Here is a 27156-nt window from a genome sequence, read left to right as displayed (position 1 = left end):
GGTATATTGGGAGTCAGCTTAAAATATACCTCCTCTAATTATAAAGGTACAGAACTTAAACCATCATGTTATTTACATTCCATGTGATTTTCATTTCTATGAAAGGAAAGTAAATCTGTTAAGGAGGCATGCCCACTCTCACAGTGGTGTAAACCTACCTTTCAAACTGCCTTCAACTGCTTCTGCAAAGAGAAGAATTTGCCTTAGAAGTGTTGTCTAGTCCTTATTTCAGGAAAACAATTAGCACTCTTCTTAAGACCCACACAGGCATGAATTGCTGGAAGGCAAAAGTTAAATTTTCTCCAATTCAATGAACCATGCCTTGGTTTGTATTCAGCATGATACATAATAATGGCACAAGTGCTACATGCTAAAAAAAATGTATTACCCGTGTTTAACTTGCCTTTCTCTGTGTCCTCACGGGACACTAGGTACCAAAAAACTATACTAAATGTTTCAGGTGCAGAAATGGCTGTTTCTTGCCTTTACATGTAGTCAGTTCACATTTGCAGCATAAGTATTGAGCTTCCATCGAATTTTATTCACCTCACCCTTGTGTCTTTTTCATTTAGAGTCTTTTTGTCTTTAAAACTTCCTAATTGCTTTTGCTTTATGCAGTTTCATAATGAGTCAACCAAAACCCCTATTTAATGAAAACACTGCTGTGTGCTTGAAATTTTAAGTTTACATTAAAAAAAACAGATTCTTTTGGGTACCACTGGCTTGGGAGAACAGATGCTGACATTCACCAGGGAGGGTGGCAGTTAGAAATTTTCAAAATAAGATTTCAGCAGACTGGGAACCACAGTGAAACCAGACCCTTCAGTCCATTTATCATAGTGCCTGCAGTTTCTGTGTCAAGACAGGTGAACAATAATAAATATCCAACCAAGGTGGTTCATTTTTATTCAGAACATTTGAATAAATAAGAAGTTCAAACAAAATCGAGGTAGGCTTTGTTCAAAGGAAAACTCCAGCCGTTTCCCTCAGCTCAGCAGACTGAAAGTTCAACAGGTAGGAAGTGCTTCTTGCCAAGACTAAACTCTGACAGGTACTAGAAAATAAAAGTTAATTATGAACTGGCATTTTGGGGGCAGCTTAATATAGTTGGAGTCTTGATATAAACAATGAAATTAGGGTTAAAATTATATGTGGGAACTTGACTCCATCTGCTTTCCTATCTGCTAAACTTTAGAAGTCTAGTAAATGCCTCTAATACTGACTTCTAATTTCTGTTTCTCAAATAAAAAGAACTCTTCTGAATTTGGTTTCTATATAATTGAAAATTGGACAGATTCACAGGGTACAAATATAAGTGCACATGCCATCTCTATATCTAGCTCCTCTGAAATAAAGTCTATTTTCTTTAAACTGAGTTTTGTACATAATAAAATATACTCAACTATTTCTGGACTGCTACCTAAATATGTAGGTTATTTCTAAGGAGCTAACTTATCGTCAGCAACGTGATAGGACAATCATCTTTCAAGTAAAAAGGAAAACTGTGTTTCATTTTAAAAGAAATTAAGAAATAAGAGACATTGAACTAAAAATAAATCTGACTCTGTCACTCCTCTCTTTAAAATAATCTTTTGGGACTTTCTGTTGCCAATAGGATAAAATCCAAAACACCCTAGTTTGGCTTTTAAGCCTTTCCATAACAAATGACATTCAAGAAACATTCATTGAGCATCTGCTATGTGTGAAACACTGTACTGGTCACTGTGAAAGGGTGCAAAAAAGAAAGAGGTATGAGCATTGGCCTCTAGGAGCTCATAGCCAATGAGGCAAATAGGTGTGCTTTTAAATACCTCCAGCTGTAACTATAATAATGGAAATTCCAGCAAAATTATGGAAGAGAGAGAAATTAAAGGATGAGTTATTTACCATATGACCCAGCAAATCCACTATGATTCTACAAAAAAAATTGAAAACAGGTATTCAAACAAATACTTGTACACGAATATTCACAGAAGCACTATTCACAATAGCCAAAAGGTGGAAACAAAACAAATGTCCATCAATTGACGAATGGGTAAATAAAGTTGATATCGCCATACAATTAAATATTATTCAGTCATAAAAAAGGATGCAATTCTGATACTTGCTACAACATGGATGAACCCTGAAAACATTATGATAAGTGACTAAAGCCAGACATTAAGTTCATATAGCATATGATAGCATATGCTCATAAAGCTCATATAGCATATGATTCCATTTATATGGAATATCCAGAATAGGTAAGTCCACAGAGACAGGAAGCAGATTAGTGGTTGCCAGGGGCTGGGTGTAGGGGAGAATACTTAATGGGCACAGGGTTTCCTTTGGGGTGATGAAAGTGTCTTGGAACTTGATAGAGGTGATAGCTGGCTAACACTGTGGAGGTACTAAACACCACCAAAATGTACACTTTAAATGGTTAATTATTACTTTTATACTTTGCGAATTTTACCTCCATTAAAAAAAGATTAGTTATGTAGAACATAGACAGTATTTAATGGAAAAATCGTGACCAAGAAAAGTCAATATAGAAAAAGGTGGAAGCTCAAGTGGAACTTTGGCATAGTGGTAGGATTGGGAAGGGCTTATAGAAAGCAAGAACTTTATTGGCAAAATCCTGGAGTTTGAGCAATGGAGTTTATGGTCCTGAAATGTTGAACCATGTTTTGTACTTCTTGAGTGTGGTGCAGAGGTAGTAACTGCCCACTGCTCATTGATCAGATGTGCTTACTTACATTAATGTGTTGATTAGATTTTGAAGGGCTTGTATCTCTTTTCCAGATCTGTGCGTTTCAGATGGTACCAAGGATTTTATCCTGCTGGCTCTCAGCCAGTGACATGGGCCATTGATAATGTTTATATCGGTCCCCAATGTGAAGAGATGTGTAACGGACACGGGAGTTGTATCAATGGAACCAAGTGTATATGTGATCCTGGCTACTCAGGTCCAACCTGTAAAATAAGCACCAAAAATCCTGATTTTCTCAAGGATGATTTTGAAGGTAATTTCTTCATTTAAAATCTGTGTAGTTTTGTGAAAGAACGTATACATTAAGCACAATTTGTAATGTAGAAGTAATCATTAAGTTCTACTCTGATATTTCATTATTTATCATTACGTTTGGGACCACCCAAGGCTTCATTTAGTTCTGAATTTCATAGGGTTCCATTCTTGAAACAATGGTCAGTGAGAGTGAACAAGACCGTAATTGAGAAGAACTAAGGCTATTTTAGCCATTTTTTTCTATCACATGTAATTTCTGATCAATGATAATTTTGGAAATGCCTATAGAGGGTTAATCTTGGGTAGAAGGAACAAGTTTCCGGAAATATAAATTCTTGTCATTGCTTTATCACCAACTCATTATGCAGCCTTTTGTCACTTTATACACCTCAGTTATACCTAGAATCTAATGTCATTATGTATGAAGATATGTGACAAAGTAGAAAAATGTACGTGCTCTAATGATTGAAATTATTCACAGTTAATTGTATATCCATTGGATATGCTTTCTGATAATACTGGAAAAACATTCTCACAAGAGCAAGTCTTAAATAAATGTAATAGCTATCTCTGTTAGGATAGTGAGATTAAAAGATTTTTTCTGGGCTTCCCTGGTGGCGCAGTGGTTGAGAGTCCGCCTGCCGATGCAGGGGACAGGGGTTTGTGCCCCGGTCCGGGAAGATCCCACGTGCCGCGGAGCGGCTGGGCCCGTGAGCCATGGCCGCTGAGCCTGCGTGTCCGGAGCCTGTGCTTCGCGACGGGAGAGGCTGCAACAGTGAGAGGCCCGCGTAACGCAAAAAAAAAAAAAAAAAAAAGATTTTTTCTTTTTCCCAAGTTGTCTGTAAATTTTTTATAATATATCTATGGTTTTAAGGTATATTTTAGAATTAGGTTTAGGTATATCAATACTATGGAATATTATTCAGCCATAAAAAGGAATGGAATACTAATACATACTATAATATAGATGAACCTTGAAAACATTATACTAAGAGAAAGAAGTCAGACACAAAAGGCCACATGTCATGATTCCATTTTTATGAAACACAAAATAGGCAAATCCACAGAAACAGAAAGATTAGTGGTTACCAGGGGCTGGGTGAGGGGGAAATGGGCAGTAACTGCTTAATGGGTACAAGGTTTTCTTTATGGTGATGAAAAAATTCTTGGAGCTAGTTAGCACAACACAACGTGGTTTTACAACATTGTGAATGTATTGAAAGCCATTGAATCATTAACTTTAAAATAGTAAAAATGGCAAAATTTATGTCATATGCATTTTACCACAATCAAAAAAGTAAATTAGATCTAAGGTGAATATCTAAAGAGATTGGCAAGCTGGTTTTGAAAAACATTATTTAATAGGAAATATTAAATTATACTGAAATTTCTCCCATTAAATTTGTGTTTTTTAAAACATTATGTAACACTGGCCTGATACTGTCCTCTCAGTAGCAAGGACACACTAAAGAGACCAGTGGAAAGGTCTCATTACCCTTTTTAAATTTTGGGCTGAACCACTCTGACTAGCCAGTGTCTTGTTTTGCAGTGCAGAGGAGCAGAAGGAGGGAACAATTTGGCTGGACCGTAGATACTCAGGAAAAGGCCTCCGCCTTCTGTCATGTGGACCCTTAAATCATACAGCCAACGTTAAACAGTTCAGACAAGCTAAAATGTTGAAGAGACTTCTTATCCCCAAAATATATGACTTCAATATTCATGACTTCATATTTTAAAACTGCACAAAGCACTTACTAAATTCCTTTAAAAAATAATATGACTGTATTTGGGGTCATAGGTAAACCACATTTTCCACTTTTTTCAGGTCAGCTAGAATCTGATAGATTCTTATTAATGAGTGGTGGAAAGCCATCTCGGAAGTGTGGAATCCTTTCCAGTGGAAACAACCTCTTTTTCAATGAAGATGGCTTACGCATGTTGATGACACGAGATCTGGATTTATCACATGCTAGGTAATCATTTTTAAATGCTGTTGAAGAGCCACCTTGTAATATAAAGTAGCAGAACATAATCAAATCAGAAAGAAACAGAGATCTCAAGGACAAGGCCTTCCATTGTAAATGCTGAGCTTCTCTCTTGTCAAAGACTCCATTAAGACACAATTTATATAATTTCCATTCTAAAACTGAGAGAGATTTGAACAATAACTGGATCAGAAATGAAACACAGCTAAACGGACAGAGGTTTATACCTGGTCTTCTACATGGTGGATGACCAGGAAATGACAACATTTAACTCACTTTAACTTCAAGAAAGTAATGTTACATCTTCTTTATCCACCTTCTACAGAATACATTTCATTAGCACTTGGACTATGTAGAATTTCTTTACCATTCTTAGGAGAAAGCTTAATTGAAATATAATACATGCACAAATTATTCACAGTTAATTTTATATCCATTGGCAATTTAAGAACATCTAAAGTGTAGCCTTATTGTTTATAAGCATTTCTTTCCAATGATTTGCTCATACATTCAAAGCACTCATTTTCTAAATTGAGCACAGTCACTCAGAAACAAACATTTTAAACTGGCTCAGAGGATTATGTCCTGTCAAGATGTGTATCCCTTGATCATTTGATGAGCCAAAAACTTAGCCAGTAAAATAGAAAATACAGTTTAACATGTATAAAATGGAACCCTGACCTATTTTTGCCAGTGAACAAAGAAATCATGTTTCATCTTTTGAAACATTTCAGAGTATCTTAACATACACTGTAACATATTTATCCTCTTCTTCCTCCTAAATCTTTTATTTATCGAATTATAAATTTGATCATGCTTCATAGAAAATACAACTCTTATCTATGAGATAATAATTTTACAGTTATAGAAAGCAAGATTTTATTTATCTCCATCCTATTTTAATGCACGTAGTTTGTTTCTCTTTATTTAAGATTTATCATTGGCAGCTGAGTTCTCTAATTTAGAAATTATTAGATTTTTCCAAATAATTCTAACATGGTTTATCTATAAATTAATGTAAACATTTTCCCAATACAAGTAGACAATGTGCTAAAAGTGTTTCTCCGTAAATGATTATTGTTTTTATAGATATAAACTTCACAAGGCACTAACCATGTATTTTTGTCATTAATCCAATGTTAAAAGCTCCATTATTTATCTCATCTCAGTAGCATGCTGTATAAGATTTGCATATATTGACCTCCATATAAAATCCCAATTTTCTCAGGGTTATGAGGTAAATGAATGCCCAGTTAGTGGAGATGGGGGAGGGGAGGAACCCATGAAGAGTGCATGATTTTATATATGGAACTGCTAACTTTTATCGTAAGCCCCAATATATTTCATATGTTTGACATGCATCCATAATTGGGTATGTGTGTTGGGTTGCATGTGAAATTCATTCTGCGTTACCAGCTAGCACAGCGGCCAGACCAGGCACCAGCAGCTCGCCTGCCAAAGATAACATGTGAGCTGGTTTTCATTGGCACCCCAGCTGGTTGCTGCCACTCTGTCCACCTCCCTGCCAGCTGGGAAGATTGCCACTGGCTGACTGCCACAGTTCTCGATGGCCAGTATCACCCATCCCAGACCCAGCAACAGTCAGAGCCTGGCACAGCCCACCACCACCACCACCCCACAGTCATGCTCTCCTGCCCCTGGCGCAAAAGACAGAAAAGAGGCTCAGGTTTGACACACCTCTTGCAAAAGATGCCTGGCCTCTCACAGGGAGGTGCTACAACTGGTGAATTTAAATGTGTCTCACAAAACCAACAATATGAGATCTGGAAAACTACTGGTAGAACCAGGGAATGGATGATTTTGCCAATAAACGGCATAAACTACATTGATTACTTTCTTCCAGTTTCAGGTACTAAGGACAAGGATACGAATTTATCTTGAATAGATAGCAATAGACACTCCCAAACTTGGACAGCCTTTGGACCCCTCCCATCTTCTTATAGAATAGCCAGAGGGTGCAGTGAATGCTCACTTCCCTCAGACTCTCCCCTCTGGAGGAGTGCCAGATATAAATATGGGTACAGAATACCCTTTTTCAGACTTCACATTGTATTAACTCCCTTTCACATTAAAAAGGGAAGTCAGGCTTTGAAACAATTGCTTCGGACGTTCGTTAAATCATGATATTCGTTAAAGCTCTACATTCCCCCTGTTATCCTGTACACTTGTCTTTTGTTAATGGTGTGAATTTTCACTCAAGTAAAAGTCTACAGTAGATTTTACTCGTATCAGATTTGTGCAGTTCTTCATGAGACTGGGATGTGGTAAAGGTGTTCCAGACCCCAGGAGCCAACCTGTACTTCTACAGTATTCTCTCAATGGTGGCCTCTCGTGGAGTCTCCTTCAAGAGTTCCTTTTCAGCAACTCCAGCAACGTGGGCAGGTACATAGCCCTGGAGATACCTTTGAAAGCCCGTTCTGCTTCTACACGTCTCCGCTGGTGGCAACCATCTGAAAATGGGCACTTCTACAGTCCCTGGGTAATCGACCAGGTCAGTCCCTTCAGGATTAACTGTTACAATGTTGTCACTTGAGCTAAATATGGCTTTAGAAAGCAGTTAGTCCAACCCCTCGCTCAGTAGAGGAAGCCCAGTACCCACAGTTGGGTGACTTACCCAAGGGCACATGGCTAGATTAGATGTGGCATTTAGGTTCCTTTCATTCTCTATTCCTTCAACTGCCTGAGCCTATAAAAACAAACGACGCAACAGAAGGCCCAGGTTCTGCTCATAAGAGGATTCTGCCATATGGATAGAGGGACCTTATCAAGCGTGATACAAGGCTATAATTCTCTGAAAAGGAAAATGTGCAAATTAGCATTGGTGCCACATGCAGTAGTTGCCCAATCCTCTTTCCTAGCCTTTAAAGAAAAAATAAATAAATCTCCCTAACATCCTTATGGACAGTTCTAAAGGATCTTCATACATAATAATACGCATATCAAAAAGAACTCAAAGAACCTGTTAACAGACGGTAGAATCCATGCAAAGAATTGGAACTGAAATGCCTTAGGGTACTACTGTCCTTAAATAGAAATTTTACATGGAAAATAATGTAAGCCAAACATTGCGTTCCCAGTTTGGGTACGTGGAGTTTCCAAAGGCACAATTTGGCCCATGAAGGCTGTGAATGGTTTTGTCAGTCTTTCGATTTGTTTCTGTAGCTTTTTGCCAGGTGGGCAAGCAGACCACAGAAACAGGAACATGCTGAAAGGCCCTCTAACATTAAGCTTGCTGTATGACGCCAGTTCTGAGCGATCTGACAGATAAAAACAAACAAACAAAAAGAAACGAACTTTCTCCTATCTTGAAACCAAACTGAAAAGTTGTGTTTTAAAAAATATATTTCAGATTCTTATTGGAGGAAATATTTCTGGTAATACAGTCTTGGAGGATGATTTCACAACTCTGGACAGTAGGAAATGGCTGCTTCACCCCGGAGGCACCAAGATGCCTGTGTGTGGCTCTACTGGTGATGCCCTAGTCTTCATCGAAAAGGCCAGCACCCGTTATGTGGTCACCACAGACATTGCTGTGAATGAGGATTCATTCCTACAGATAGATTTTGCCGCCTCCTGCTCGGTCACAGACTCTTGTTATGGTAAGTATTCCCTTTCCAGGTAGAGGGACAGAGAAGAGTAAATGGGCAGCCAAGGCTGCCTCTGTCAAAGGACTATACTACACCTCCAAGAAGTCTGTAAGTAAAACACAAGTGTGCTTTCGGTTAAAACCTAACTGCATTCTTGAAAATGCTGTGTGTAAATTGAGTTTTAGACGATTATTTTTTAAAACCTCAGAATGTGAGCTTATTTTTAAGCATATGCCCATGAAGACTTCTTTTTTTATATAAACAATAGCCCCCAATTTATCTCCGTTTATAAATCCAGATTTTTTAAGGATCATATTTACAGAATAAAGGGTTCTCGTCATATAGAGAATGTCAGAATAAGCAATAGGATTTACACATACATTTGTATTTACATGGGTTTTAATTCATAGGGCTTTAGATTAGTCCAGTTATTGTCTCCTTTCCATCTCCCAGGAATCATGAAATTTTGTTGTTCCTATTTTGTCTGATACTTTCTGCCACCGTGGGTCATAGCATATTCTAAACCACCGTGATTGTGACCAGTTTGCATCTTCTAGGTTATGCATACCTTACGCGTGCATGCGCACGCGTGCACACACACACACACACACACACACACACACACACACACAAGCCTATCTTAGGAGCTTTAAAAACTGACATCTCTGCATACTTGGACCCTTCACTGGAATTTGCAGATCTGTCAGGATTCTGGGGACCTTCTGGTCTTGCATCACCCTGTATCACTATTCTTCCAAGAGATCCAAACTAGAATGTTCACACTAGAATGTTTTAGATTCTTGCGGTCCAAAATCTGGAGAACTTGGTTACTTCCAAGGTCCTGCAAAATCCAGATTTTTCATATTTCCATTAGTTTGAATTTAATGGACAGATCTAAGAAGGAAGCCCAGAAGAACTCTTTCTACTTCAGACTCAATCAGTCAACACTAAACTAGTCAGTAAAGGTGGAACTTGGAAAAGTATAAGATACACAGGCTGTCTTCACTAGGTACAGTCTAGTTGAGGGGATACTTCAGAAAGTGAGTCCAATAAATGACTAAATCCAGTGCTGTATGGAGTGGTACTAATGCAAAATGTAATGAGAGTTCAGCCGAGGAAGAGATAACCAATGGATGGCCAGTCCAAGAAGTTTGGGAAGATTTCACAAAGAAGCTAAATCTCAAGTGGGCATTGATGGTTGGAGTGAATCTGAAGGGTGAATGGGGAAGAGAGGACACCCCAGGCTGGCTGGCAGCATAAAGCGGGGATTCTCCTGGTCCATGGGTAAACCATGAGCAGACCAGCCTGAACAGATAATATTTGCATCTACCGGAGGAGAGTAGAGTGCTAATTTTGAAAATAGATAGGGACTTCAGGGTCCTAGACACCCACTTCCTCATTAGCATAGGAAGTCAGCTAGAGACCAGGGAGGTGAGTTATGACATGTTCAGCATGCAGCAGAACCAGGACTGAAACTCTGCCTTCATAAGCCCAGTCACATGTGCTTTCTTCTGTAGGCTGGGTAAACCTCTTGAAAAGATGGAACTGAATAAAAAAATGAAAGAGGAAAGTGGCCAAGAAGAGTTGGCAGCAAATTAAGAAGGGCATTAAAAGGCAGGCACAGGAATTTGTGCTTGACAAGGTCATGAATAAGAGGGCACAGGGCTTCCCTGGTGGCGCAGTGGTTGAGAGTCCGCCTGCCGATGCAGGGGACACGGGTTCGTGCCCCGGTCCGGGAAGATCCCACATGCCGCGGAGCGGCTGGGCCCGTGAGCCATGGCTGCTGAGCCTGCATGTCCGGAGCCTGTGCTCCGCAACAGGAGAGGCCACAACAGTGAGAGGCCCGCGTACCGCAAAAAAAAAAAAAAAAAAAAAAAGAGGGCACAAGTGCAGGGGAGTGGCATGATGGGTTTTAGGGAGATTAGCCCAGGAGCCAATGAAGGTGGGTAGAGAAGAATCCCAACAAAAAAGTGTCAGTGGTTGTCTCTGTAGGAAGTGATGAAAACCTGAATTACGTGGCATGAAGAGAAAGGGCATGGATAAAACTAGTATGAGACACTGCAAACCAAAAGGAAAGAAGCAGCAAACCTCAAAACCAGGTGACATGTTGAACATAGAGGGTAAAGAAGAAAGGAGTAAAATTTCTAAAATAATTTCTAAATTCTGAACCCAGAAAACTAGTGCAAAAGCATTGTCACTGATAGCATTTGGTAGTTAAGAAGAGATGTTTATTTATGAGGGACAATGATGAGTCTTTCTCTAGTTTGGTGAAAACAGTTTTAAGTGGTGGTATCCTTTAGTGCGGAGGGCTTGCAGTGTAGAAAGCAGGAACTTTGTCTATACTGTGCATCACGGTATGCCAGCATCCAGGACAATGCCAGGCTGAATAAACATTTGCTGAATGAATAAAATCAATTTTGAGACGTAAAATTGGGAGATTTGGGCACAGAGATAACAGTTGAAGCCCAAGGAAGATAGGTGTAGAATAGAAGGCCAGAAATGGAGTCCGGAAAGATGCCCATAGCTGGGCTAGTTAGCACAGAAGTCAGAGGGAAATAAGACAGGAGATTCAGAATAATGTCCTCCAAACGAAAGGAAAGTTTCAAGAACCAGGGAGTCATCAATAATGTGCAAGGCTGTAGGGAGGGCAAGAACAATGAAGACTGAGACAGGCCATTGTATTTAACTAGAAAAGACCACCAGGAAACTTAGGCCACCAGGACCAGTGAGTGGTCCCACGCTGGCTGCATGGGAGAATCCCCTGGGAAACTTAAAAGCTCCCAGCACCTTGGCCTGCCCCACAAGAGTGAAATCCCAATCTCTGCAGGTGGGACTTTGGCATCAGTAGTTTCTAAAGGTACCCAGGCTATTTCAGTGTGCAGCCAAGACTGAGAATCATGGTCTTAGGAAATTTCAGTAGGGAGGTATGGGCTGAAGTAGTTTATAAAGTCTTGAGAAGGGACCAGAGAGAGAAATATAAAACATAGCATATAGGTTGAATGTTTTGGAAGAAGAGAAAGGAAAGAAAGAAATCTCTTTCCATAAGACCCACAGCCTGACTTCCTGCTTTGGCACGAACTACATGGCCTTCAGCTCCCTCTTTATGCTTCTCTGATTTCCCAGTATATTCCATAACACAGCAAAGCAGGATATATAAGCAAAAGAGATTTGTCAATTTCTTTTTTTTTTCTTTTTTTTTTTTTTTTTTGCGGTACACGGGCCTCTCACTGTTGTGGCCTCTTCCGTTGCGGAGCACAGGCTCCGGATGCACAGGCTCAGTGGCCATGGCTCACAGGCCCAGCCGCTCCATGGCATGTGGGATGTGGAATATTCCTGGACCGGGGCACGAACCTGTGTCCCCTGCATTGGCAGGCGGACTCTCAACCACTGCGCCACCAGGGAAGCCCGATTTGTCAATTTCTTAGGAGTTTCACCTATACCAGAGAAAGTTTGGCATAAGTTGGTCAGGATCCCTATAGAATGCTTAAATTTTGAGAAGGCTGCTCAATATTTTTAACTATTTAAAAAGTAGTCATTATAACATATGGTTATTACGTTCTGTATTTGTATGTTAACCTTTAAATAAACAGACAAAATATAGTTATTATAATACATAAATTATATCTAATTTATATAATGTATTTATACAATATATATCCTATAACTATTAGATTAAATAATAAATATATATAAATTATAACTATTATTATTATTGCTTTAACTGCATGTGAAGCAATAGATTTGTTAGAATTGTTCTGAAAATTTCGCAATTAAAGAAGTGATTCAGGAAAATTTACTTTATGTTTCACTTGATCATATCCCCTTAACAGAAAAATTATTTTAATATGGAAAGTTAAAAATAATCACTAATAATATACAGAGGAAAAAATAACACCAGGAAATACATTTGGGGAAAATCAAATGATATTTGATTGAAATTAAAACATATGAAAACATAAGTAATTATGGTTCCTGGATCTGTAGGTATGTATTTCTAACCAGAATAATGCTTTCTGTTTCAGCTGTTGAGTTGGAATACTCAGTAGACCTTGGATTGTCATGGCACCCACTGGTAAGGGACTGTCTGCCTACCAATGTTGAATGCAATCGCTATCACCTGCAGCGGATCCTGGTGTCAGATACTTTCAACAAATGGACCAGAATTACTCTGCCTCTCCCACCGTACACCAGGTATGGATGTTTCTGCATGTAGTGAACCCGAATGTGATATAATTTGGCATGTCCAATTTCAGCACAGTAAGTTTAAATTAGTTACATGAGATTTTGTTACTTGTTGATGATATTGCTATGCATGAATTATTAAAGCGACCTTAATACGTAAAAAAGAAACCAGTTTTTGTGGTGACATTGTCCTGTGTTTTCCCTAAATCCAGGCCTTTTCTGACTTTTAACTCTAATATTTTTTTAAATGGCATATGAAAGGAAATAGTGGCCAGCTCAGTGAGCTTCTCCAACTTAAGTCACTGGGCCAAGAACAAGTCTTAATGGATTTAAATGGAGTCTAATTTTCTGTCAGTCAGACTATTGTAAATATAGCAGTGAGTGGTATCATATAAACGGATGTAGCATAAAAATGTGTATTAAAATTACTGTCTTCTTTTGAAATTTTATTTTGAACAGTATCTTGAGAATTATCACCTGGAATGTACTTTTATGTGAAAAACAATTGTAAATGCTCCTTCGTTGTGTCTTTAAGAAATGACAGTGTCTTAATAAAACTGCCTGGTAGTTGCTGGTAGAGAAGTTAAGTCTAAACTATCTGTGTATTTGCGCTCCTGCTTGAGTAAAGCAGAGAACTCACCTTGCCTAGTGGGATAGTGTTACATGCCTCTCTCTCTTTTCACCATCTAAGTAGAAAATGGTAATCAGTTGCTGCCGTTAAGAAAGAAGCAAAGCCAGCAATGCAGTCTGTGGAACAGGAGTTATAGTTTGGTCTCATTATTGTTCTCTCACCTCCCCACAAATGAAGAATGAATAAATCTTCCTAGCAAATGATCGTAAAATTCAGCCATTCATCTAGGACTTAACTTTTCCTGGGATTATCATAAATGGGATGGGTTCACTTACTAACAGCCTAGGACTCCTGTACAATTGCTGGCTCAGGGGTGCAAGACTATATCAACTGTCAGCAGAGTTGCCAAGTTTAAATGAGATACGTGAGATTTTGTTGCTCGTTAAAGGTATTGCCATGCATGAATTATTAAGGTGATCTTAATAAGTAAAATAGAAAAAAAAACTCTATTAAGGTGGTAGTCTTTTAAGTCATTATGAATTCTGTGAATTATTACTCAGCAACATGGTAGCATTTTGCAAACAAACGACATTCTAAGATATACTCCAGCTCGTTATTATGCCCTTGAGTCTTTTACTCAAGAAAAATAATTAATCCTCATCTTTTAATCTATCTTTTGTCTCTTACACATACCCATAAAAATTTTGACCCTTTCAAATGATATTTTAAAAATCTGATGAGGATGCATTTCATCTTGTAATCATATTGAAAATATGAGTTTGTTTATTATATTACCCTCAAAGTTTATGTTGTACAATGGTCTTAAAGGCAACACTGCTTTATAACAAGGCCCTTTGGGTAATTCAGAAAGAAACGAGCATGGCTGGAACCCACGCCAGACCCCCTTCTAACTGTGCTTTGCCATGCGCCAAAGATCATTAGAACAATTTGCCAGACTCAGAGCGCTTTGCCTCAAACTCAAGATAGCTAATCTATACTATATCTGCTCTTTCATCCAGTTGCTTTTTACGTGCGGTGCTTCCTTATTCTGAGTTGAACTTACTGCCTCAACATCTGCAAAATACTGGGACATCAGTGTTTATGTCATCTGCCAGGACAGAATTGAGGATTTTAGTTTGTAGTTCTTCACTATAAACAAACATGATGCTGACAACTTAAAGCTATGAGCTAAGTAGGAATTAGGAGTGACTGTGACAATGTGCCAATTGTAGTTTGTCCGCTCACTTATCATGTGACCACAGAGCTAGGCTCTCAGTATTGTTGGCACAGTGGTGGAAACAGTCAACCGAGGTTGGGTGTCCACAAATTGACATCAAACCATTAACCAAACTGAAATGACTAGTAGTCATCAGTAGTGATTATTCATGCATTAAGCCATTCATTAAACAAGTATTTTTTAAGTATTTCATTATTACCTAGGTCCGTGTGAGAGGCTGAACTTAGCCCCGCCTCAAGGAACTTTTAGTCTAGCGCGAGAAAGATGTATTAACCAGAAATCACTAGTAATCAGAGAAGTAAATATGAAATTCAACTCTGATAACTGATGGAGGATACTTGCATGGTGCTAAGAGATTATACATCATAGAGAGATTTGTCTTGGTCAAGAAGGTCAAGGAACACTTTCTTGAGAAAATAATTGTAGTGTGATGTGAAGGAAGGATACGAGTTAACTAGGAGAAGGGGAAGGGGAAGGGTGTTCCAGGTAAAGATAACACCCTGTAGTAGGAGGAAACAGGCATATTTGAGATGCTGATAGAATGGATCAGACACCAAGAGAGAAAGTGAAGTGAGGTGTAAGATGGTGTCAGACCATGGAGAGTCGGTCATACTAAAGATTTAGGGGTTTGTTGGACTTCCCTGGTGGTGCAGTGGTTAAGAATCCACCTGCCAATGCAGGGGACATAGTTTCGAGCCCAGGAAGATCCCACATGCCGTGGAGCAGCTAAGCCTGTGTGCCACAACTACTGAGCCTGCTCTCTAGAGCCCGTGAGGCACAAAAAAAGGAAGCCCGCACACCTAGAGCCCGTGCTCTGCAGCAAGAGAAGCCACTGCAATGAGAAGCCCGCGCACCACAACAAAGAGTAGACCCCGCTCGCCACAACTAGAGAAAGCCCGTGTGCAGCAACGAAGATACAACACAGCCAAAAATCAATTAATTAATTTTAAAAAAAGATTTAGGGGTTTGTTATATGGATGCTGGAAGCCTGCTAAAATGCTTGGGGATGGGGAGACATGATCAGATTTGCACTCAGAAAAGCTTATTCTAACTGGAGAACAAATTGGGGAGGATAAGAGTAGATGTAAGGAGGCCCTTAAAGAGACAGTGACTGCTGGTAGCTTAGACTAAGGTGTGGCAGACATGAAGAGAAGTGAAGAAGTTCAAGAGAAATGGAGGCAATAAAATTGAGCTTAATGATGAAATGCATGTGGGACAGTGAAGGAAGGGGCAATGTTGAAGATGACTCCCTGGTCTCTGAGTTGCAAAACTGAACGGATGCTGGTGCTTTTCATCAGGAAAGCAACAGTGAGACTAAACACAAGATACATCACACTGTGCTCCAGACATTGCTCTGTTGAAACCTAAATAAATTGGGGTAGATAGAATCGTAGTCTCTAATCCTCCCCATTTACACTGGTGAAGTTAGATCTTCATGAAAGAAAGAAAGAAAAGAAAAAGACCAGAAAGTATTGCAGTTTAGTGGAGGGCTCCCACTTTTCAGCCCTGTGAGCGTCTAAGCAAGTCATTTCACGTCCCTAAGCTTAAGTTTCCTTATCTGAAAAATGAAGATATTTTTTACCATATAAAAAGCTAATCGATGTGCCTGGAAGTGTTTGGGACATTGTAAACATTTACTGAAATGTAAGTCGTTTTTACTTTTATGAGTTAACTACATAATCACATTTGCTAACCATAGCTCAAGTGTATTACCAGACTTCAGTCAGACTAAGAAGTCATCCTCAGTTAACAAGAGTGAGCCCATAGTAATGGTAGGACGCTATCTTAAGTTTCTGCCCTGGAGCAGGTTACAATCTGATTATGGGAAAATAAACAACTTAAAAATAATACATGCTGAGTAAAATTTAGAGCTTCACTGAGGAATGGGCTGGAAATGCTGTAGGTACTGAGAGATGGGAGACAGTGTTGAATGCCAGAGTTAGGGATTCGGGAAAAGATGGACCCTGGCCTCAAAGGATGGCTAGGACTTAGTTGGGTAAGGAAAAGAACATCCTAAATTAGGGGAACAACGTGAACAGGGCACGTGAGTCTGGGAGAAGCACAGAGGTTGCTGATTAAAGAGGGAGCACGTATCTGTAAGTTATGGGAAGTTGTTTGTTAGCAGAGTTGGGGTAATTTATAGTAAGCATTGAAGCAAGGCAAAGGGGTTTAGACTTGTAGGGAAAATGAACTATGGTGAGTTTTGAGCTGAGACTAATTCTTCCAAGAAAAAAAAAATGGGAGAAAAGAGAGACTCAAGTAGGAGAAAGACAAAGGTATTGTGATAATGACTGTACATAGTAACAAGGATCTGGGGTACAGCTACCATGAGGGGGATGAATAGATATTATAGGACATTTCAGAGAAAGACTTGATAAAACTCAGTCACTAACTTCTTCTCCCTTGCACACATCAAAAGATGACTTTAAAGTTTGAAGCCTGAGAAAGTGGTGAGAAGAAGAGAGGAGTGAGCTGAAGCTGATTCCAGGAGGGACAGTACAGCAGATTTAATCAAAAGATGCTGAATTAAATGTGATGGAAATATCCTTTTGACAGAGCTATGAAGACTGGAGCCCAGGGGAAGATAATAAACCTTGAAGGCGTGAACACAGAGGTCATAGGCAATGCTATAAAACTGCAGCAGCTCTCCAGAGGAGAGCATTTAAAAAGAAAGGATCCCTAAATTTAATAGCAGAATGAGTGGAAATAGCTATTAGAGGAACCAGGAGGATGCAGTCAAGGAGGAAGGAGAATCAGAATAAAGTGGTATCCAAAAGCCAAGTGAAAATAGAATATCAAGCAGGGATAGATCAAATCAGTGACAAATGCTACATAGAGTCAAGAAGAAGAAAGTTTCACAATAAATTTACTAGAGTTTTCAATAAGGAGATAGTCAGTGACCTTCAAAAGAGCAGTTTCAGTGAGATACTGGAAATAAATACAGCTTGTCTGGTGCCAGAGCCCATGGGCTTAACCACTGTATTAGTACTACATCTTTATTGCTTGCCTAAGAGATATGGTCCGAGAAGAAATAGAAAGGGAGGATGCCAGGCGTTCTTGAGAAAGGCTGAAAAAAATAGGAAGATGCCAAAATCAATTTCATAGCCCCTACTCTGAATATGCCTCCTTCTCCTCCTTTACTAGCCCCAGACCTAAAAATAAAAGGTGACTCAAGTGGCATCGTTCTTGAAATGTCACCTGAGAACCAGAGTGAGTCAGTGGAAGGGCAGGTAACCCAAATCCACCAAGAAAGGTGGGGTGTGGGAGCTGCCACTGGAAGGCTCAGGTGTGACTTGGCTATTTAAAGTCACAGTTTGAAAATGATCCATTCTCTTCTACTGGCCCTAGTGACCTGGCTGATACCACTGGCTTTAAAGATTAACTACTACACTTTGGAAGCCAGGTGGTTTTAGCCACAGCACAGAAGCTATTCCATGTGTGCAGGAAGTTTAAAGGAGTGGTGATAAGCTCAAGAAGGGGCAAAAAGATTGTGGAAGGACTGGAGTGATGGAATGGGGTTGGAGGAGTCTGTACCTTTTGGCAGGTAAACAAATTTAGAGTAGGAGGAGATATTTCAATGATATTCCCAACTACTGTAACTGCAAAGAAAAGGTCTTATTCTAAGAAAACCAAATAACTAAACATAATATTTATTGGGTTAATCATGGAGAAATAGTCAAGGGAATTACAAGTTCTTTTTTTTTTAGCCATTTATTTAATTAACAAAAGGAGAGAAAGAAAAACACATTCCAAAGTTAAAATGCTGATGAATGACAGAAAATTCACACTGAATCACCAGCTTCTATGTTGTATAATGTTGTCTTTTTTTTTAACATCTTTATTGGAGTATAATTGCTTTACAATGTTGTGTTAGCTTCTGCTGTATAATAAAGTGAACCAGCTATACATATACATATATCTCCATATACCCTCCCTCTTGCGTCTCCCTCCCACCCTCCCTATCCCACACCTCTAGGTGGTCCCAAAGCACCGAGCTGATCTCCCTGTGCTATGCAGCTACATCCCACTAGCTATCTATTTTACATTTGGTAGTGTATATATGCCCATGCCACTCTCTCACTTTGTCCCAGCTTACCCTTCCCCCTCCCCGTATCCTCAAGTCCATTCTCTACATCTGTGTCTTTATTCCTGTCCTGCCCCTAGGTTTTTTTTTTTTTATTCCGTATATATGTGTTAGCATACGGTATTTGTTTTCCTCTTTCTGGCTTACTTCACTCTGTTTCACAGATTCTAGGTCCATCCACCTCACTACAAATAACTCAATTTCGTTTCTCTTTATGGCTAACATTCCATTGTATGTATGTGCCACATCTTCTTTATCCATTCATCTGTCGATGGACACTTAGGCTGCTTCCATGTCCTGGCTATTGTAAATAGAGCTGCAATGAACATTGTGGTACATGACTCTTTTTGAATTATGGTGTTCTCAGGGTATATGCCCAGTAGTGGGATTGCTAGGTCATATGGTAGTTCTATTTTTAATTTTTTAACGAACTTCCATACTGTTCTCCATAGTGGCTGTATCAATTTACATTCCCACCAACAGTACAAGAGGGTTCCCTTTCCTCCACACCCTCTCCAGCATTTATTGTTTGTAGATTTTTTTGGTGATGGCCATTTTGACTGGTGTGAGGTGATACCTCACTGTAGTTTTGATTTGCATTTCTCTAATGATTAATGATGTTGAGCATCCTTTAATGTGTTTGTTGGCAATCTGTATATTTTCTTTGGAGAAATGTCTATTTAGGTCTTCTGCCCATTTTTGGATTGGGTTACTTGTTTTTTTGATATTGAGCTGCATGAGCTGCTTGTATATTTTGGAGATTAATCCTTCGTCAGTTGCTTCGTTTGCAAATATTCTCTCCCATTATGAGGGTTGTCTTTTCATCTTGTTTATGGTTTCCTTTTCTGTGCAAAAGCTTTTAAGTTTCATTAGGTCCCATTAATTTATTTTTGTCTTTATTTCCATTTCTCAAGGAGGTGGGTCAAAAAGAATCTTGCTGTGATTTATGTCATTCGGTGTTCTGCCTATGTTTTCCTCTAAGAGTTTTACAGTGTCTGGCCTTACATTTAGGTCTTTAATTCATTTTGAGTTTATTTTTGTGTATGGTGTTAGGGAGTGTTCTAATTTCATTCTTTCACATGTAGCTGTCCAGTTTTCCCAGCACCACTTATTGAAGAGGCTGTCTTTTCTCCATTGTACATTCTTGCCTCCTTTATCAAAAATAAGGTGACCATATGTGCGTGGGTTTATCTCTGGGCTTTTTATCCTGTTTTTGTTTTTGTTTTATCCTATATTTCTGTTTTTGTACCAGTACCATACTGTCTTGAGTACTGTAGCTTTGTAGTATAGCCTGAACTCAGCCTGATTCCTCCAGCTCCACTTTTCTTTCTCAAGATCGCTTTGGCTATTTGGGGTCTTTTGTGTTTCCATACAAATTGTGAATTTTTTTTGTTGTAGTTCTGTGAAAAATGCCATTGCTGTTTGATAGGGATTGCATTGAATCTGTAGATTTTTTTGGGTAGTATACTCATTTTCACAATGTTGATTCTTCCCATCCAAGAACGTGGTATATCTCTCCATCTGTTTGTATCGTCTTTAATTTCTTTCATCACTGTCTTACAGTTTTCTGCCTAGAGGTCTTTTGTCTACTTTGGTAGGTTTATTCCTAGGTATTTTATTCTATTTGTTGCAGTGGTAAATGGGAGTGTTTCCTTAATTTCTCTTTCAGATTTTTCATCATTAGTGTATAGGAATGCAAGAGATTTCTGTGCATTAATTTTGTATCCTGCTACTTTACCAAATTCATTGATTAGCTCTAGTAGTTTTCTGGTAGCATCTTTAGGATTTCTATGTATAGTATCATGTCATCTGTAAACAGTGACAGTTTTACTTCTTCTTTTCTGATTTGTATTCCTTTTTTTGGGGGGGGGTGTGGACCATGGTTTTTTGTTTGTTTTTTTTATTTTTTAACATCTTTATTGGAGTGTAATTGCTTTACAATGGTGTATTCCTTTTATTTCTTTTTCTTCTCTCATTGCTGTGACTAAAACCTCCAAAACTATGTTGAATAATAGCAGTGAGAGTGGGCAACCTTGTCTTGTTCCTGGTCTTAGTGGAAATGGTTTCAGTTTTTCACCATTGAGAATGATGTTGGCTGTGGGTTTGTCATATATGGGCTGTATTGTGTTGAGGTAGTTTCCCTCTATGCCTACATTCTGGAGAGTTTTTATCATAAATGGGTGTTGAATTTTGTTGAAAGCTTTTTCTGCATCTATTGAGATGATCATATGGTTTTTCTCCTTCAGTTTGTTTATATGGTTTATCACACTGATTGATTTGTATATTAAAGAATCCTTGCATTTCTGGGATAAACCCCACTTGTCATGGTGTATGATCCTTTAAATGTGCTGCTAGATTCTGTTTGCTAGTATTTTGTTGAGGATTTTTACATCTATGTTCATCAGTGATATTGGCCTGTAGTTTTCTTTTTTTGTGACATCTTTGTCTGGTGTTGGTATCAGGGTGATGGTGGCCTTGTACAATGAGTTTGGGAGTGTTCCTCCCTCTGCTATATTTTGGAAGAGTTTGAGAAGGATACGTGTTAGCTCTTCTCTAAATGTTTGATAGAATTCGCCTGTGAAGCCATCTGGTCCTGAGCTTTTGTTTGTTGGAAGATTTTTAATCACAGTTTCAATTTCATTACTTATGATTGGTGTGTTCATATTTTCTATTTCTTCCTGGTTCAGTCTTGGAAGGTTGTGCTTTTCTAAGAATTTGTCCATTTTTTCCAGATTGTCCATTTTATTGGCATAGAGTTGCTTGTAGTAATCTCTCATGATCCTTTGTATTTCTGCAGTATCAGTTGTTACTTCTCCTTTTTCATTTCTATTTCTGTTGATTTGAGTCTTCTCCCTTTTTTTCTTGATGAGTCTGGCTTATAGTTTTATCAATTTTGTTTATCTTCTCAAAGAACCAGCTTTTAGTTTTATTGACCTTTGCTATTGTTTCCTTCATTTCTTTTTCATTTATTTCTGATCTGATCCTTATGCTTTCTTTCCTTCTGCTGATTTTGGGGTTTTTTGTTTGTTTCTCTAATTGCTTTAGGTGTAAGGTTAGGTTGTTTACTTGAGATTTTTCTTGTTTCTTGAGGTAGGATTGTATTGCTATAAACTTCCCTCTTAGAACTGCTTTTGCTGCATCCCATAGGTTTTGGGTCATCGTGTTTTCATTGTCATTTGTTTCTAGGTATTTTTTTTTCTAGGTATTTTTTGATTTCCTCTTTGAGTTCTTCAGTGATCTCTTAGTTATTTAGTAGTGTATTGTTTACCTCCATGTGTTTGTATTTTAAAATTTTTTTTACTGTATTTGATATCTACTCTCATAGTGTTGTGGTCGGAAAAGATACTTGATACGATTTCAATTTTCTTAAATTTACCAAGGCTTGATTTGTGACCCAAGATATGATCTATCCTGGAGAATGTTCCATGAGCACTTAAGAAGAAAGTTTATTCTGTTGTTTTGGGATGGAATGTCCTATAAATATCAATTAAGTCCATCTTGTTTAATGTATCATTTAAAGCTTGTGTTTCCTTATTTATTTTCATGATCTGTCCATTGGTGAAAGTAGGTTGTTGAAGTCCCCTACTATGATTATGTTACTGTCAACTTCCCCTTTTATGGATGTTAGCATTTGCCTTATGTATTGAGGTGCTCCTATGTTGGGTGCATAAATATTTACAATTGTTATATCGTCTTCTTGGATTGATCCCTTGATCATTATGTAGTGTCCTTCTTTGTCTCTTCTAATAGTCTTTATTTTAAAGTCTCTTTTGTCAGATATGAGAATTGCTACTCCAGATTTCTTTTGATTTCCATTTGCATGGAATATCGTTTTCCATCCCCTCACTTTCAGTCTGTATGTGTCCCTAGGTCTTAAGTGAGTCTCCTGTAGACAGCATATATACAGGTCTTGTTTTTTTTTTGTTTTTTTTTTAATAAATCTTACATTTATTTATTTATTTTTTAGACATTTATTGGCCTTATACTTCTTAAAGTTTTTTGTCCCCTGAATATTTTAATTAATTTATTTACTTTTGCTGTGTTGGGTCTTCGTTTCTGTGAGAGGGCTTTCTCTAGTTGTGGCAAGTGGGGGCCACTCTTCATCGCAGTGCGCGGGCCTGTCACTATCGCGGCCTCTCTTGTTGCGGAGCACAGGCTCCAGACGCGCAGGCTCAGTAGTTGTGGCTCACGGGCCTAGTTGCTCCGCGGCATGTGGGATCTTCCCAGACCGGGGCCCGAACCCGTGTCCCTGCATCGGCAGGCAGATTCTCAACCACTGCGCCACCAGGGAAGCCCCAGGTCTTGTTTTTGTATCCATTCAGCCAGTCTGTGTCTTTTGGTTGGAGCATTTAATCCATTTGCATTTAAGGTAATTATTGACATGTATGTTCCTGTTACCATTTTCTTAATTGTTTTGGGTTTATTTTTGTAGGTCTTTTCCTTTTCTTGTGTTTCCTGCCTACAGAAGTTCCTTTAGCATTTGTTGTAAAGCTGGTTTGGTGGTGCTGAAGTCTCTTAACTTTTGCTTGTCTGTAAAGGTTTTAATTTCTCCATCAAATCTGAATGAGATCCTGGCTGGGTAGGCTAATCTTGTTTGTAGGTTTTTCCCTTTCATCACTTTAAATATGTCATGCCACTCCTTTCTGGCTTGCAGAGTTTCTGCTGAAAGATCAGCTGTTAACCTTATGGGGATTCCCTTGTATGTTATTTGTTGCTTTTCCCTTGCTGCTTTTAATATTTTTTCTTTGTATTTAATTTTTGATAATTTGATTAATATGTGTCTTGGTGTGTTTCTCCTTGGATTTTCCTTTATGGGACTCTCTATGCTTCCTGGACTTGCTTGACTATTTCCATTCCCGTGTTACGGAAGTTTTCAACTATAATCTCTTCAATATTTTCTCAGACACTTTCTTTTTCTCTTCTTCCTCTGGGACCCCTATAATTTGAATATGTTGTGCACTTAGTGTTGTCCCAGAGGTCTCTGAGGCTGTCCTCAATTCCTTTCATTCTTTTTTCTTTATTCTGCTCTGCAGTAGTTATTTCCACTATTTTATCTTCCAGGTCACTTATCCGTTCTTCTGCCTGAATTATTCTGCTACTGATTTCATTTTTAATTTCATTTATTGTGTTGTTCATCATTGTTTGTTTGCTCTTTCGTTTTTCTAGGTCCTTGTTAAATGTTTCTTATATTTTCTCCATTCTGTTTCCAAGATTTTTGATCATCTTTACTATCATTACTCTGAATTCTTTTTCAGGTAGACTGCCTATTTCCTCTTCATTTATTTGGTCTGGTGGGTTTTTACCTTGCTCCTTCATCTGCTGCGTGTTTCTCTGTCTTCTTATTTTGTTTAACTTACTGTGTTTGGGGTCTCCTTTTCACAGGCTGCAGGTTCATAGTTCCCATTGTTCTTGGTGTCTGTCCCCAGTGGGTGAGGCTGCTTCAGTGTCTTGTGTATGCTTCCTGGTGGGGGGGATTGGTGTCTGTGTTCTGGTGGGTGGGGCTGGATCTTGTCTTTCTCGTGGGTAGTGCCACCTCATGCTAGGCAGCTCTGCCATCTCCCAACTGCTAGGAAGATCTCCCCCACCTTTAACAGTCATCAAATCACTGCCGTCTCCACCACTGACCCCCAGCCCCTGCCCAACCACTCTCAAGGTCACTCTGGCCACCTTTATTGCTGCCAATTAAACATTCTTTCAGTAAAGGTTTATGAAGCCCCATCTATAGGAGTCACCAACAGTAAAATGGTAAGTAAGGAGAATAATCCAACAGAGGCAACTATGCATAAATAGGCACTTATATTAAAACGTGATAAGAGCTTTAATAAAAGGTGATGGATTTGTCAGAATGGCCATCATCGAAAAGTCTACAAATAATAAATGCTGGAGAGGATGTGGAGAAAAGGGAACCCTCCTACATTGTCGGTCGGAATATAAATTGGCGCAGCCACTATGGAGAACAGTATGGAGTTTCCTTAAAGAACTAGAAACAGAGCTACCATGTGATCCAGCAATCCTACTCCTGGGCATATATCTGGAAAAGACAAAAACTCTAATTCAAAAAGATACATGCACCCTAATGTTCATAGCAGCACTGTTAAAATAGCCAAGGCATGGAAGCAACCTAAATGCTCATCGACACATGAATAGATGAAGAAGATGTGAGATAGATAGATAGATAGATAGATAGATAGATAGATAGATACACAATGGGATATTACTCAGCCATAAAGAATGAAATAATGCCATTTGCAGCAACATGCATGGACCAGAAGATTATCATACTAAGTGAAATATGTCAGAAAGAGAAAGACAAATATCATATGGTATCACTTATATGTGGAATCTTAAAAAATGATACAAATGAACTTATTTACAAAACAGAAATAAACTCACAGACATAGAAAACAAATTTATGGTTATAAAAGGGAAAGGGAGGGGGGAGAGATAAATTAGGAATTTGGGAGTAACAGATACACACTACTATATATAAAATAGATTTTTAAAAGTACCTACTGGGGCTTCCCTGGTGGTGCAGTGGTTGAGAGTCCGCCTGCTGATGCAGGGGACACGGGTTCGTGCCCTGGTCCAGGAAGACCCCACATGCCGTGCAGCGGCTGGGCCTGTGAGCCATGGCCGCTGGGCCTGCGCGTCCTGAGCCTGTGCTCCACAATGGGAGAGGCCACAACAGTGAGAGGCCCGCATACCGCAAAAAAAAAAAAAAAGTACCTACTGTATAGCACAGGAAACTGTAGTCAATATCTTATAATAAACTATAATGGGAAAGAATATGAAAAAGAACATATAAGATGTTACAGAAAAGCCCAAACGAATTTTTTTGCCAACCCAATATATATATATATATATATATAACTGAATATATGTATATAAACTGAATCACTTTGCTGTACACCTGAAACATGGTATATCAACTATACTTCAATTTAAAAAAATTTTAAAGGTAATGGAGCATATATAAAATATTAGGGGAACAAGGAAATCTTATTACTTGCCCACTATCTATGCACACTGAAGATATAAAACAATATTCCTTGAAGGAATACAGAGATACTTCCTGCCCTTCAGCAACATATAATCTAAAGGACAGAATAAGTATGTAAGTGTTGACTTGTTATTATAATCCAAGTAATGATGTGCTATGGGAAATACGATATTCTACTATGTTATTCATAAGATGTTGCTGCATGTACCAGGCATAGCTATTAATAAACTTAGTCATTAAAAATTAACTGATGAGCAGAGCACTGAGTTACACAACCACAGCGAGGGCATCTTCATATTACTTACTCTGAGAATACCAGCTCACTGCACCTTAGAGCACCTACTAAGGGCTAGGTGCTGTACACTGAGTGTATAATGTTAAACAAAAAGAGATTAACCCTCCTCCCTTACAACTTTTCTGAGGAAGAGACAGACATTTAAGAAATACATATGCAGGGCTTCCCTGGTGGCGCAGTGGTTGAGAGTCCGCCTGCCGATGCAGGGGACACGGGTTCGTGCCCCAGTCCCGGAGGATCCCACATGCCGCAGAGCGGCTGGGCCCGTGAGCCATGGCCGCTGAGCCTGCGCGTCCGGAGCCTGTGCTCCGCAACGGGAGAGGCCACAACAGTGAGAGGCCCGCGTACCGCAAAAAAATATATATATATACACATATGCAAATAAATATATGACTAAAGTTGTGATAAATACTATGAAAGGAAAAGAACCATTTGCTATGGAAGAAATGTAGTTTTTAAAGGGATCTGAAAGAATATTTCTCTATGAAGACCTGACATTCCCTCTGAGACCTGAAGGACACACAGAGGTTAACCGGGCAGAAAGGAATAACATGTCAGCAGAAGGCAGGAAAGAGTTGGAGGAGCTTCAGGAGCTGAGAGGAGGAGCCGGGCTCCAGAAGGGAGGCTGAGGGACCAGAGGAGAGGACTCAGCTCCGGCAGAGCCTTGTGGGCCAAGGAGGAGCTTGGGATTGAAGTTAAATGCAATAGCAAGTGACAGGAGGGTATTAGGTAGACGTTTCTCTGCTGAGATGAACAGATGGGAGCTGGCGAGCAAGACAGGTTATGGAGAAATGAGTGCATAGCTGCTCAGCAAACAGATATCAAACTGAACAATTTATTTTCAGAGAGAAGATTTGAGTTCTGTTGTATCTTTTCTATTTTCTAAACTTAATATAAATGTGTTCAGTTGGATAATTTTACATCCTTGCTGTTATTTGGTCTTTGGTCCTGCCTAAAACAGGTATCTTTCAGTCAAGTGGTTAGCATATCTCTTAATGAGAAAAGTATATGAATCCATAAAACGAGTTGCTTTGGCTGATTATTTCCTCCAAGGTCTTTGAATGTTCAGGCTCGCTTGAGCCTCAGGCATTGTTTGGATTTTACTGCCATCTAGTGTCCCTAAACACATAAGTTTATTTGTCCTTATGAACAAGACTCCCCCAAGCTGTGCAAATGAGCAAATATAT

At 39.0% G+C, this 27156-nt stretch overlaps 1 protein-coding gene across 2 annotated transcripts in view; it reads left to right on the top strand.

Annotated features, from left to right (window-relative positions):
* The window catches only part of RELN (reelin), a 516315-nt gene that overhangs the window by 447963 nt on the left and 41196 nt on the right, over positions 1-27156 (top strand). For both annotated transcript variants that reach the window (XM_060157241.1, XM_060157242.1), the window contains exons 42-46: positions 2785-3005; positions 4833-4980; positions 7246-7504; positions 8363-8612; positions 12623-12791. In XM_060157241.1, coding sequence (XP_060013224.1) covers positions 2785-3005; positions 4833-4980; positions 7246-7504; positions 8363-8612; positions 12623-12791 — 1047 coding nt within the window. The remainder of the gene's footprint in view (positions 1-2784; positions 3006-4832; positions 4981-7245; positions 7505-8362; positions 8613-12622; positions 12792-27156) is intronic.

This window comes from Lagenorhynchus albirostris, chromosome 8 (genome assembly GCF_949774975.1).
Source record: "Lagenorhynchus albirostris chromosome 8, mLagAlb1.1, whole genome shotgun sequence".
In the NCBI taxonomy this organism is placed as follows: domain Eukaryota; kingdom Metazoa; phylum Chordata; class Mammalia; order Artiodactyla; family Delphinidae; genus Lagenorhynchus; species Lagenorhynchus albirostris.
This window is presented reverse-complemented; position numbering and strand designations above follow the sequence as displayed.